General features: G+C 39.3%; 1 protein-coding gene across 1 annotated transcript in view; it reads left to right on the top strand.

The window, feature by feature from the left end:
• LOC140362778 (cadherin-4-like) overlaps positions 1 to 14,382 on the top strand; it is a 297,462-nt gene that overhangs the window by 260,374 nt on the left and 22,706 nt on the right. The window contains exons 10-11 of the mRNA XM_072448968.1: positions 6,539 to 6,724; positions 13,070 to 13,326. Coding sequence (XP_072305069.1) covers positions 6,539 to 6,724; positions 13,070 to 13,326 — 443 coding nt within the window. The remainder of the gene's footprint in view (positions 1 to 6,538; positions 6,725 to 13,069; positions 13,327 to 14,382) is intronic.

The following is a 14,382-nucleotide window of genomic DNA, read 5'->3' as shown; positions in this document are numbered from 1 at the left end:
AACAGCCTCAGAGCTATTAATGTTTTGTGCTATGGTCTCGTTATGATACAGGCCTCTGAATGACACCAAGGTAGTAAGCGTGCACGTTCTGTTGCAATTAGTAGTTAGTTTAGTTGAAATTTGTATTCAGCAGTAGCAGTAGTAGCAACAGCAGCAGTAGTTGTAGTTATTGCTGTTGCTGTAGTAAGTAATATACAGTCTTTAACAGAACTTTTCTAAAAGGGGTATATTTAAATGCTCACCATGTGATAATTATATAATTTTGGAGTTAGCAGGTTATTTTTATGCATAATCTGATTTCTTTGTAATTGTTCACACTGCGCAGGAATTTACAGGGATTTTTTTTTTTTTAATGGGAAAACTAATGGGAGGGAAAGAGAAAATATAAAATCCTAAAAGTCTTATTTTAACATTGATTGTAGTTTGTCTAAATACAAGAGTTACTACAAAAATAAAGGAATATCTTATCTTATCTTATCTTAAATCCACTAATAAATTGACTTGTGTCGCAGGGTGTTTTAGATGATCAGATTTCTCTTTTTCATGTATACACACAAAAAATATAATAATTACGTTATCTAATTATTATTTTTGTTGGATACATTATGTACCCAATGGATGTTAAATGCAGTTGTCCATTCACTGCCTTTAACCACCAACAATCACACTATTGCCGTGCTGGGTGAAGGTTCCTGCCCAATGACTCAACATGATGCAATGCTGAACACATTTAAGAGCAAAACATGAATGTTCTATCTAAAATATGCATCATTATTTATCAGTGATCATCATTTGTTGGTTAATTGCTGTAAGTAAGACCATGCCATTTGCAGGGACAGAGGAGGAAAACATATCCATAACCGTGGCTTTTATCAGCAGAAAAACCCTAGCACCAGCACACCGTTGATTATTGTTGTCATGATGGGGATATTTAGAATGATGATTGCATTAAAGGAGGTCATTACCAGGGACAAGGTAGAAATGAAGTGCCCAGGTTAGCACATGGGCTCGAGCTCCTGCTGTATCAGCCTGATTACTAAACTAATCAGACAAGAAACTCATCTTGGTAAGTTAAGTTAACTTTATTTAATACAAAACAAAAAGTAATGGATGAATAGATTTGTCTTCCAAATATTGCTTGTGCCGTGGTGCCCTGCTCATATGTTAGACTTTTGGTAGCATCATATTAATTTTCTGTTCAAAATGTAATTTATAGTCCATGCAAAATACAGGCAGTTGACATAATCTTCTAAATTGAACATCATCTTTAATATCACTTCAAACAACCAGTATGAATCACTTTAATTTATCATTATTAGAAGTTGAAATATCAAAACATTCTTGTTTCTTATTTACTGCCTTGGATGCTACACTGGAAAATCCTTTGAGGTGCTGAGGTGGCTCGAGGCATCACTAGAATTATTCAGATTGCTTTTCCATCAGTCGATGAGCGAGTGTTGGCCCATAACGTGCTTTACCAAGCCATAGCCGCTGAGATATGAAAGGCTCTGCACCTTAAGGTTTTAGCAGCGCAGTTAGCATTAGCCCTGAGGGTTTGAAGCCCCTTATGTTGTCTAGTTGGTATTGGCCATGTGTGTTTGGCTCATATCAGACAAGCTATATCATAAAGAGTAGAAAATACACCAAGGAGTATCCACAAGATATGTGCTGTACATTTCGATAATTATTCACTTACTTATAAGTTTTGACAAACTCATACAGATATCTTTAAAATTATACATATATGATACATTAATCACAATTAATTAGTCATATTTTTTTGTTGACCCGAAACCTTGGTGCTTTAAACTTTAAACTCTAATATTGTTTGTTGGTATGTGAGGCACTGACGGAATCGAAACTATAATTATTATGGGTTTGTCGAGGGAAAAAATCTGAAAAGTTGAGAAGGCCAAAGCTTCTGCTGAGAGGGTTTGATGCACATACCATGTTGTTATGGCAGGGCTTTTAATCACAATTATTCTGCTCATAATTTAGATAACAATTATTTTGATTACTGTCTAAATTGACGTGCAGAATTACATAATTAATCCCTCATTCGTCCATTGTAGAAAAATACTCAGTTGTTCTCATCTGGACTCCGTTTTTGATACTTGTAAATGGAGGCGGTATCATTTTCATCTGGAAGCCACAAACCACTCTTTTGAAGGCAGTGAAGGTGATATGCAGGGAGAAGAGATGGTTTGAAAAAGGAGTTCAGGAGGCCATTTTTGTTTAAAAGAGAGTAAAAAAAAGAAATGGAAGTTCAGTTTACCAGTAATATACAACAGCATTTCTAAACCATGGAGCAGGATCAACTCGTTCAGATGCTAGTCAGGTACTAATCAGTGATGAGGAAACTGCAGCCAGCTAACAATAGGAAGGCTATGGCCCATTACAGGGCTGAAGAAGATTACTTTCAGGTGAACTTTAAAAGAGTGCAAACAAATAGATAAACAGGACAGGGTATTATTAGGGGGTTCCGCCCGGTGGGCAGGGCTTACTCAGAGCATAGTCGGACACAAAAGATCAGCAGATTGAGAATTACTTTTGGATGAGAGTCTTGTTTTTCAAAAACAGTGTCTGGATGAATATAACTGAAGCTTTTTTCTACAACCTTATAACTGATTTATTAGTATTAGTTCCGGGACACTTTTGTTATAAAAAGCATTCTAAAAAGTGGTTTTGCTCCAGGTTTTGAGGGGCAGAACGTGCACACACATAATTCTGATCAGAAGTGAATTTATTGTATTTTAGATTTACAACCTCTGTCATTGAATAGAGTAATAATTCAAATCATGACTTTAAATTTGATAATGCACAGCCCGAGAGGGAGACCATTTATCAATCACTGTGAACGAGAGATTGGGAAATTGTAGGTGGGAAAAGGGTAGGAAGTCATGTCTTTTGGGTTTAATTTATGATTCAGCTTTGATTTCCCACATTCCTACATTGGGTATTGGCAGAAGACTAGAGAATAATTGAGTGAACCACAATTTGGGCTCAAAGACATTCAAATTGAGGACAAAAAAGTTCTGTGTGATTGATGAGAGGTGGTAAAGCATAACGGATAGTACAGTTTTAGAAGTTCCTGTCTACAGTGATAAAGCAGAGACGTGCCCCACTGTAAATCACCAGCCTGAGCCTCGTGCATTAGGCTGTCCTGCTGATGACACTATATTGATGCCAGTGTCCGGTAATCGATTAATATTCCTTAACTGTATTCCTCTGTGTTTAAGTGCCCCTCCATCATCTCCACACTGAGAAGTTAATGCTGTCATGTATTAATGATTAATTTTAGTGTGTAGTGTTTTGAAGGCATAGAGAGCTACGTACTTTTAAGTCATTCCTGTCATAAATCACCTCTTCTAATGGCACGTTAACGTAAAAAGCTATTCGTTGAACGTGCTGGGCCATTATGCAAATATTTAGTGTTTGCAGTAAACCCAATAGATCTTCCCATGTGTCCCAGAAATATAAAGTTTGTGGGGTTTGTCTTTAATGCCGACAATTAATTTTTCATCAGATCTATCACACGCTGGCCTATTTTTCATGGAAGCAAGGGGCATGCAAGGAATGCTTATTCAGAGTGGGATTCATGCTTCATTCTGTTGTCTTTTTTGTTTGTTTTATGAATGATGTTTATAGAATGCACTTTTAACTTTTGCTCAGAAGTAGTGCTGGAGTTATAGAACTAATACTCTTCTGGTCAGGGTTTAGCCCATATCTAGTACACACAAAAACTAAATTGAACCAGGTTTTGTCACTTTGCCCCCAATGTTATCATCAGTTTATTCAAGAATTATACTTTTCTAATTAGAAACACATTTTGGCAGCGATAGAAAATAACTCACTTCAACTATTTTTTGAAAGTACCTCCTCTTAACTACTAAATGTAACCTATATTTGGGACAACCTTAAGGTCAGCAATACATCCTCCAATGCCGTATGTCATATAGTGGAGTTCTCTCTGTTTGCTGCAGAAAAATACTGTGTCCCTTTCTCAGACAAGATCAGGACTTTTAAAACATAATGTTGACTTTTGGGTCGACAGCTCGCAAATTAAGCAATCAGAAATTGAGTTGCGTTGTATTTACTGTGACCTCCTCTACCTTTGTTGCTTCTTCAGAAAGTTGCATTGATGAAGTACCCTGTCACTTGCTCTCCTCTCTCTTCCTCCCTTCCTCTCTCTCTCTCTTCCCTACTCTTCTTTTTCCCTGACGCCAAAATTGTGACAGAAGGGTGAGGCTGTTGGCACGTAAGCGTTTTGTCAAGAGCTGCGAGAACGCCAACTCTGGTCTGTGCCAATCACAATCAGGGGCTGGACCACTCCTGACTTTGAATGCAACAGCTGAGGACGAGCCATGACACAAACAAGTGTACTATCCAACAAGATGCAAATTATAGCTTTACGTCCGCAAGTAAACAAACAAGTGATATTTTACACCACCGCTTCACATTTCCAACACACACAAAAAAAAACAGTTCTCATCTTGACTCTATGGTAATGCAGAAGTTTGTTTCTTTTTATCAAAATCTTCTACTGTTTTTGATTTACAAATCTCCCCTTTCATTTGAGAAACTGTAATACACACTTTCAAATCGTATAGGTCCTGTTCTTTATCCTAACTTTATCCGTCTTGTTGTCCCGTCCAATAAAAGCTAACTGGCAAAACAACTTAAGTAAACTTGTATTCTTTTCCCTGATGCCACCAACGGCAATTGCTATAATTGCTAATGGTAAATTGATAACCTGTGCATCTCTAATCACTGTGGACACTTAAATCCCCTTGAATAAAAAGTATACAGTTATTTAAAGGGTTGGAGAACAGGTAGAAGTGTTGACTTTAGCTGATCGCGTTGGCTCTCTTCACCGCCGCGTGAGAGGAGGCTCGAGGGTCCTCCTGAGTTCAAGCACCATCTTTGAAATTGGATGTCATTGAATCTGCGTCTCGGTGAAAGCAGTCCGGGAACCCAAGCCCCGTCGCAAACACAAACCAGCCGGCACGCTCATCCACCACTGGGAAGAGCGGCAGGACCACCCGCTACTCGTCTGTTACTCGTGTGTTGTCTTCAGAATGTCAGCGAGTCTCACAACAGCTCTGACTAATCTGCCCCTCTGCTGTCTGCTGTATGGAGTGTGATGCCAAGGGTGAAGAAGTGCCAGGAAAAGGCTTTATGATCTTTAGGAGTGTTTGCTCTTTGAGATGCTATACTTGTGCATAAGCGGCTCAGAGGCTGCTTCACGCCTGTTGGATGCAGTTGCCACCGAACAGAACATGCCCATGACTTGAGACGAGGGCCAGAGTCAAAATGTGTTTTCACGATATTAACTTTTTAAATCTTGCAAGGAAAAGGCTCAATTCGCAATTTGAATTTCAATAGTTAGGAAGAAGACATTTGAGAGCATTGTTGTATGTTGCACCGAACCACCAAAGCAAGTTCCTAGCATTGTCAGTGATCCAAATTGATCACTGACAAAGGCAATAAACCTTTTCTGATATTGATTCTGACTCTGAAAATGGGTTCACTGCGTATATAAAATGTCCTTCAAGAGAAATGTTGTTCAGTCCTTGGTTATCCATGGGTTTCAGAGTGACAATCTAACACTGCTGACGAAGGAATTAATGCAAAACAACATTTATTTGTGGCTAAGCATGTTTTTCCCAACTTGTTCCCCAAGTCAATTGGTGCTCCAGTTGTCATAGTCCCAGGTTTAGACACCAAAAAACTGACAAGCTTTAGTTTTGCATGTTGGTGTAGTTTACTAATCTTCTCGCATGAAGCTACAATGAGCCGCTTGCTTGGGAAACATCCGTCCGCAGCAATTCCTCTCCAAAAGAACAATGCTTTGTTTATCGTTTAGAGCTACTTTAGACCTAAGCTGTGGTGCCAGTTTTGTAAAGATTTTTTTAATACTCCCCATATTTCTTGACTCTTCTAAAAGAATGAATATTCCGTGGTGGCTCTCAAAAGCTTCTGGTGGGTACAAAGCACATTATAATCTGCCGAGGTATTACATGCAGTACACGTTATTCTTTGTGTAGTTGATCCCCTAAACGTCCGTGGCTTTAGTGAATCCCCATGGTGAGAGACACATGACAGGCATTGCTCGCCCCTCCTGTGGCTTATCCGGACAAAGCATGTGTTTGGACAACTAAAAGCCATTATATACAGCCTCTTAGCTGTTTTAGCACTCGTCAACACCCCTTTCACCCCATTTATTCTGTCCTCTTTCACTATGATGAACATTGGGCGAAAAATGTTCGCAACTCTACTACTTCCTTGTTGCTTGCTGTTTGTGCCACTACTGTTCATTTATTGTTCAGGGCCAGTAAAAGGCACATCATTAAACTCCTGAGAACCTAAAAGGGTTTGTGTGCTCAATGGAGAGGAGTGAAAGAATCAAAACCAAGGCACTCAATGGCTTTTTGTTCAAATTGCCACACTTAACGGGCCATAAAAGCGACACTCAGAATGTTTCAATTTCAAAATGACATGTCTTACAGGCTAAATCTTTTTTTTTTTTTTTTTGCAGTTTTCAGGGGAGGTACCGGAGAACAGGGTCGATGTGGTGGTGGCAAACCTGACTGTGATTGACGCAGACCAGCCGCACTCCCCCAACTGGAACGCCATCTACCGGATCATCAGCGGAGACCCCACCGGACACTTCACCATACGCACAGATCCAGTGTCCAACGACGGCATGGTTACTGTGGTCAAGGTAACGACTCAGAAAGGACTTTAATTGTAGATATGGAAAATGTACTCATCAAAAACATACCTGAAGTTGTATTTAGCTTACATGTGTTTGATTATAATGTTTAGTGAGTCCTTTCCTCTCTGAGCCTCAAAAAAAATACACTTTTGGGTTTTTAGTCTGTAAATAATTGCCAGACTCGTTCCCCTATAACAACGTTCCTGTGTTTGTTTACCTCCTCTATCTATTATTTAGTTCTAAAACAGGAGATGCCAAAGCAGAGCTACTCAATACCATGTTTAAAGGGCAATAACAATACAAATAATGGTAGAAAAAGTTTCAGTTGTAGTCATCTGGACTCAGTTTGAAAAAGTAGACGTTTCGACTCTCATCCAAGAGTCATTGTCAATAACAGAATTTAGATCGAGAACTCCGATATTAATACTGTTCTGTGGTAAGACCCGCCCATTGGGAGGCGCCTTCCTGAAGTAGAAAGAGTTGTTGGTTTCAACAGAAACTCCCCCCTTGTATCTACCGAGCTAGCCTATTCAGAATCTTAATGGGCTGTTAAAACCTCTTTGTCTTAGTGAGACCCTGGCTCAACCACCCTGAGTACCTGATTAGCATTTGAATTCCCTGGTCCTTTACCTTTCCAGGGGTTCAGTAACCCATTATAGATAACAGGAAGATTAAACCTAAGCCCTCCATTTCTGTTTAAAGAAGGTCTTTCTTTTTTAACAAAAATAGCTTCCTTGACTCCTCTTTCAAACCATCTTTTCTCCCTGCTTAAAACCTTCACCTCACCGTCTTCAAACGAGTGATTAGAGGCTTCAAGATGGAGATGCACGGCACTCTGAGGTCCTGAACTTGTATTTCTTCTGTGCTGATAGAGCCTCTTGTGTAGAGGCTGTTTCGTCTCACCTATGTACCGTTCTTTACAGCTTTCTTCACTGCATTGGATCGAATAAACTACATTGCTCTGTTTTTGAGTCGGCAACTTGTCCTTAGGGTGAACCAGTTTTTGTCTTAAAGTGTTGCCTGGTTTAAAATAAACAGGGACTTCGTGTTGTCTAAAAATTCTCTGCAGTTTTTCCAAATACAAATACAAATAATGCATAATATTTGTCCTTTAATACATAAATAAAATAAGAATTTTAGGTTTTCTTATTGTATTTTTGTATCACTTGCTTGTCATCACCTTTCTTTTTTTTTACATTTGATAAATATATGTACATGTGTTTGAGAATGATCTTCTTTTGAATGGTCAAATATCCTCAAAATGTTGAAAATTCATGAATACAGCGGACGATACACTTTATCTTTGTCAATCAATGATCAAAGAGATATTTCGACCAGGACATTTGACAAAAGAGTAATGATCCAAAGCTCCATGAATCACGCCTGGAAAAGTGGTGTCAAAATTACTCACATCAACCACACATTTTAGTTTGTTTGCAATACTCAAATGTTCTTTCTTTCATTGTCCTGTTGCAATCTCTCTTGATTTAAAGTTTGGCCGGCAACAATAGATAGAAAATGAAAAGGGGCAGGTTGTTTGCCTTTCAGGTGCCCCTTGTTGTCGTGATGAGAGATTGGAAAGTGTTGTGTCCTTCAGAACACCTCATCCACTCCCACGCAGACTTAAACACAATACCGACCCAGACCATTGTAGGAAATGAGCTATTGATTTCCCAATTACAAAGGCAACAGGATTTATACACACTAATGTTCAAGCCAATGCATTGAATGACAGAAACAACAGGGGATTGTCTTGTAACAGCCTGTTATGTCAGTGTTCAACCACTCCAATCAAGGCTTAATGCATTGGTAAACATGACAAGAAACATGGATGGAGATTGATTATTTACATTTTTTAAATGTTAATTTCAATGCATTTAGTCTGCTGTCTTTACCATTTGGAATTGCCCCAGCAAAGAGCAGCTACAGATTGAGGCAATATGTTTTATAAGGATTCCATTGTGAATACATAAACGTACATTATTTACACATTCTCAAAATGCTGCAAAAAGAGCTAATTAAAATTAAATGGAGCTAATCATTCAGACAAGAGTATATAGTTGATGTAATGCCTTATTTGTTCACAACTGGTCCATGGTCGACAAAGTAGTCATCTGGACACTGTTTTAAGAAATCAAGACCTCGATAATTTTTAATCTGATGGATTGATTGAAAATTACTTTCTTGTGGTTTGGTATATTTCTGCACATGTATTGGTAATTTTACAGTGCGCTCACATTTGTTGGATACGTAAACCTCAACTAATACACTTAAAGTCACGTTTTAGCTTAATTATCTAGCATATATGTCTTTTATTAGGGCTTGGTACTGGCACAACAGCTACACATGCTTTTGGCCTGTTATGGAGGATGAAGATTAGCCTATGCTGCATGTTTTTTTTCTTTCAGACAAAGATATTTGCAGCTAAAGATGAAAATGTGTGTCTGATCAATATCAGAATATTTGGGTACAACTCTAACTGGATCAGTATTTGCACAAGTGAGCTTCTGGAGTATTTGTCTTTGTTCATATGTGAACAGAACAGCTTGCTTGTTTGTGTGACCCTGTGGATTCCCGGAGGCCTTCTCACATCTCATATCCCACAATAATGTTTCAAAACTTGCAATAACATCCTGTTCCTTTAATTCCCTCAGCACCCTGAGCAATAAGCATCGGCATTTTGCTTCTCTTCATTATCTCTAGATGACTGCATTTTATAATCCATTCCTCCCCGCTCTCTCCCAGATGTAAAATTCTGCAGGCAGCCAGTTTGCCATAAGCCCACCACATATAGAGGGAAACCCATGGGGAGGTTATCACGGAATCATAAAATAAGAGACACAACACACCCCGCGGGTCAAAGGCAAATAGACTGTCTCACAGAGGAAACAGCGGGCGCGTGGGAGCCCCCTGGGAACCGGAGCTGGAATGGTCAACAGTGTGTTAGAGTTAGAGCGCGATGTGATGGAGAGGAGCTAGAACGCTGTAAGGATGTGCTATCTGCTTGTTTGATGTGGGTGTCAGAGTAGATAGATACAGAAGGATGCAGCGTTCAGCCACTAGGGACCGCCACGCTCCTCAATAAACAAGAGCAGAGGTCTGAACCGGAACGTGTCGCACACTTACAGAGCTCTCAGGGGAGCGGCTGATTTGCGATCCAGTGAAGTGTTAAGTCGGAAAACAAACAAGCAGTGATTAGGAGGAGTAAATGTAGGCTTATGATAGGCAGGAGCAAAAGAGGGTGAAGTGACATTCAATCATTTTAATCCAATATTAAACATAACAATCCATAATTTTATTTATTTAGCACATTTTAGAAACCAAACTGCTTCCAAAGTGCTGCACAGACATTCAACCATTTTAAAAAAGTGCTCAATTCGATCTTCCAGTCCTAAAACAATAAAGTAGGTAAAATCAAAGCAATAATGAGTAATATAAATGTAAATTGACTAATTGTATACTACTACGTATACACTATACTGTTATGTTTGTTTATTTTGTTCAGAACCTTTGTTAATTTTAGATTTCACATAGGTGTATGGGTGTAGGTTGTATTTTTAGTTTTGTATGCAATTTAAATGGTTTGCTAATACCTGAAGGTGCTTTTTTAAACGATTTTCTTTATCTAATTGAATGAATGTAAAGGCAGACAAAATAAGGTGTTATTAGGGATGGGACAAGATAAGAGCTTTCAAGACAAAATTGCCACAAAATGGTGCTAACATGAGGACATAAAAAATGTGCTTGCATTTGGATTGGACAAAAAAGGTTTAGCACTGTTCAGGAAACCATACTTACAAAAAGCAGTGCTGAAAAATATTAAATACAATCAATCAAAAACGGTGAAGCCGAAATGAACTGGAACTGAATGAACTGAATGTATTTATTATAAATCCAAATCTATTGAAATCTCGCTTCTTGTCTCCTCGAAATTGTGTCTTGTCCCACCTATAGTTGTTTTACATTAACTTTACCTTAACAGTGGAATTAATTTACCAGCTACTATATACTGACTTACATTTTTTTTACTTTGCTTAAATAAAATCTTTGACTTATCCATCCATAATAAAGACCTCAAATTTGCCTCTTTAGTTCACCACACAAATGGTATAAAAGGAGATCAGATGCTGCAATATCTCCAAAATGACTTCACGTGATAATGACCCTTTGCCCGGTTTGTTTCCCTGAGGGCCCGTCCGCATAGTATGTATTCATGTTTTGGTTAGCCTACAGCGATTCTCCGGCCCTGTGTGGGCTGGGAATACCACTGGCAGCAGATCAAAGAGCCTTGAGCGTGGCAAGCCTGCTAATCGGATCCCGGTGCACCGCGGGGTCACACCTATACAGATCCTTGCAAGCACATTTACCTTCACAAAAATCCCATCCAAATACAAGGTTAGCCCTCTTCTGCCCCTGTCAACCGAACTGTTTGATTAAAAAGCTTTTTATATTTCTCCATACAGATATTCTAAATGTGATTACCTCCTTGTCAAAAGCCATAACGTGCCTGTGGGTTCGCAAGAGACGGTTTATTTGTGGCAGCGGTGGCTAAAGTATCATTTATTTTCAAGCTTGTTGTTGTTTGTCATTGTGTAGCCTTCATTACAGGAGCACAAAACTGTCACTGTAGTTTAGGATCAGTCCGCAATCCCATCCAGAATACACAGCGGGTTAGAAGAAGACATTGTTCTCATTGTACTTGTGCTTGACGATGTAAAAGGCTAGGTTTCTGTTGGCATGACAACATTCAAATTCACATTTTATTGTATTAATATATCATTATAGCATTGTATAGCGCCTTTCATGACACTTTACATTGCATTATTCATTCACTCCACTCTCGTGATGATATATTAGTACTGTAGTCACAAATGCCCTGGGACAAACTGTCTGAAGCAAGGTTGCCAATCAGCCCCTCTAACCACCTCTCATTCATTCTGGACATGTGGGTGAAGTGACTTGCCTAAGGGCTCAAAACTGGCCTTTGTATCAGAGCGATAACGTCCCATTGTGGCTAATCAAGACGCGTCTTACTTGGCTTCTGAGATCAGACAAGAATGTACTGTTAATATGGTATTTATTTTCATGGTTGTGAATGTTCTTTTTAGCTATGTTGAATAATTGATACAGGGATGGACTTTCTACAATTTGAGTGTTCTCCAACTGACCATATTTTTTATGAAAAGGCTTATGGTAAATAAATGAAAAAAGGATACATTTCCATTTATTTTTGTACCGCCAAAAATTACAACAGCGGTTGCCTTGAAGGGCAACAGTGAGAACAGATTTAACTATGTTCATAGGGACAATGTCCCAGCATGCCCTGTCCTTAAACCCTCCTTCTCGGCAAGGACAAAACTACCAAACCTCTTTGGGAAAAGGTATAAACCTGGAGGAGTTCCACAGTGAAGGAGAGATCCGACTCCCTCAGAAGGACAGGCCGACAAGAGATAGACAGTGGAGCTGGAGCCACTCAGGAGGAGAACCAGTTCTTCGAGGCAGATGAAGAACCGTAAAGAATAAGCAATGAACAGATTGGCGAGGAAAATTAAATAGTTAATATCGTTGATAGGAAAACTAGTCAGTGCTCAAGCTGACATACTTCCCCCAGCATAGTTGCTCTTAGAGCAGTGTAGCTGGTAAACTCTAGTTTTTTTTTCTGTTCCTAACTGGCCTGACCATAAGTGATTTCAATGAGAGACTCTGTCGACCTTTTTGATGAACAGGGCGCTGATTCCATAACACAGGAGCTTGGTAGCTTAACGCTCTTCCTCCTACTGTGCTTTTAGAGACTCTGGAACACCAGAAGGCCGGCATTTTGAGAGCAAAGTGCTAATCTTCTCCACCTAAGGCCCATATTACTTTAACAGGTTAACAGGAATGTACAAGTTGGCTGCCCAGAGATTTCAGCTGTAACATGGTCCGGTGGCACCACCTGCTTGTCTCCATGGTGATTGCACAGTTTAATGCCATACTGTGGAACCTACAGCGATTACCTGTCCATAGAGACAAGCAGGTGACTGAACCTCCACCAGAGAGGTTACATGTTTTTTGTTTGTTTTTTAATGCTATATTTACCTTTTTTAAAGCACATTGTGTTGCATAGATGTATAAAATGTGCTCTATGAACAATTTTTTCTAGCGTACCGGTATATGAAATGTGACTCTGCTTTAAAATTGAATTAACACATTTTTAAATATGCTTGTCATTTCTATTGTACTGGTCTAAATGGGCACATCATTTAAAAACTCCACAGGCTATTTACCCAAAGCCTGACTGTGAGCTGACAATTCAATTAATTCAATTCATTGCAATACTCTCACAGACGCTCTCTTCTTTCCCTCTTACAGCCAGTGGACTTTGAGATGAACCGAGCCTTCATGTTGACCGTGGTCGTGTCCAACCAGGCACACTTGGCCAGTGGGATCCAGTCGTCTCTCCAGTCCACAGCCGGGGTCACCATCTCAGTCCAGGATGTAAATGAACCCCCGTACTTCCCAACGAACCCCAAACACATCCGCTTTGAGGAAGGAGTCCCTGCCGGCACCAGGCTGGAAACCTTCTCTGCTTCTGATCCAGACAGACTACAGATGCAGCAGATTATCAGGTTAGAGAAGACCCTACTTATTTGGTTTTACAGTAGGTTTAATATGTGATACATCCTCCTCCTGGAAAGTTACGCAGTGCAAACTTCAAGAATATGTGTTACTACCGTTACTATGAGATGAGTTCAGTAACTTGATACATGTGTTTCTCAATTTCTATAAAATATTGGAGGTATTTAGATAGTTTGGATATGTTCGGAGGCATGTATCCATTTGGATTTGCACTAAAATAGCTTTTGGTCATGCTCCTTGTTAGTAGTTCAGGTCAAAGTTCAAAATGTCAGCTCCGTTTTGGCCTCACCCTGGTTTCAACGTCTTGCACTTTGTTAGTCAGTGGAGAGTCAGGAGGCTAAGGAGGTTAATGCAGAGCCTCGGGGGTAATCAAAGGCAGTGTATTCTGTAGGTTGTATGAGCGAGAACAGTCACGAAGTAGAGAGAGAGAGAGAGAGAGAGAGAGAGAGAGAGAGAGAGGGGTGTTATGGCTGTTGGCACAAGCTTCGAAATCTGACACAGCATTCTGTCCACCTGCAGTGCTCTTTTCTGTCCTAAGCTTCTCCAGATTTTCAGTTTAAACCAAGACTTCAATGAGCAGAAGGCTGTATGTATGCAATATTTACTTTGCATACATTTTACCTGGTTGAAAAACGTTACATCTGCAGGTTTTCAATTTACGTAAGTCAATATTTATCTAGATATAATATTTAATGATCTGTGTATCAAAGGTACATTTTTACTTTCCACCAGCGCAAGGTGGAATAATAACATTTCATCACATGATTATAATTGCATTTTGTGCACCAGGGTCTATAGATTCTCAATTAGAGCTTTCTTTACAGCAAAACGTTTGCTCTCCAGTTTTATATCTGTATTATACTGTGTGCTTACATGTTTATGTGGCAAATAAAACATAGCCTTTCTAGGAAATAGCTTTGCAGCTCTGCAATAGTCCTTACAATTCATGTTCTCTGCAAATTCCACCTAAAATGTTAGTTTTTCAGTGCAGCTAGTGCAAAGTTTAACTAAATGTTGATACTTCCATTTTCATCTAAATTTGTATT

Source organism: Eucyclogobius newberryi, unplaced genomic scaffold, assembly GCF_026437365.1.
Source record: "Eucyclogobius newberryi isolate DKJ021-1_F unplaced genomic scaffold, fEucNew1.0.hap1 SCAF_17, whole genome shotgun sequence".
Lineage (NCBI taxonomy): Eukaryota > Metazoa > Chordata > Actinopteri > Gobiiformes > Gobiidae > Eucyclogobius > Eucyclogobius newberryi.
The sequence above is the reverse complement of the archived record's forward strand: the minus strand, read 5'-3'. Positions and strand labels throughout refer to the sequence as shown.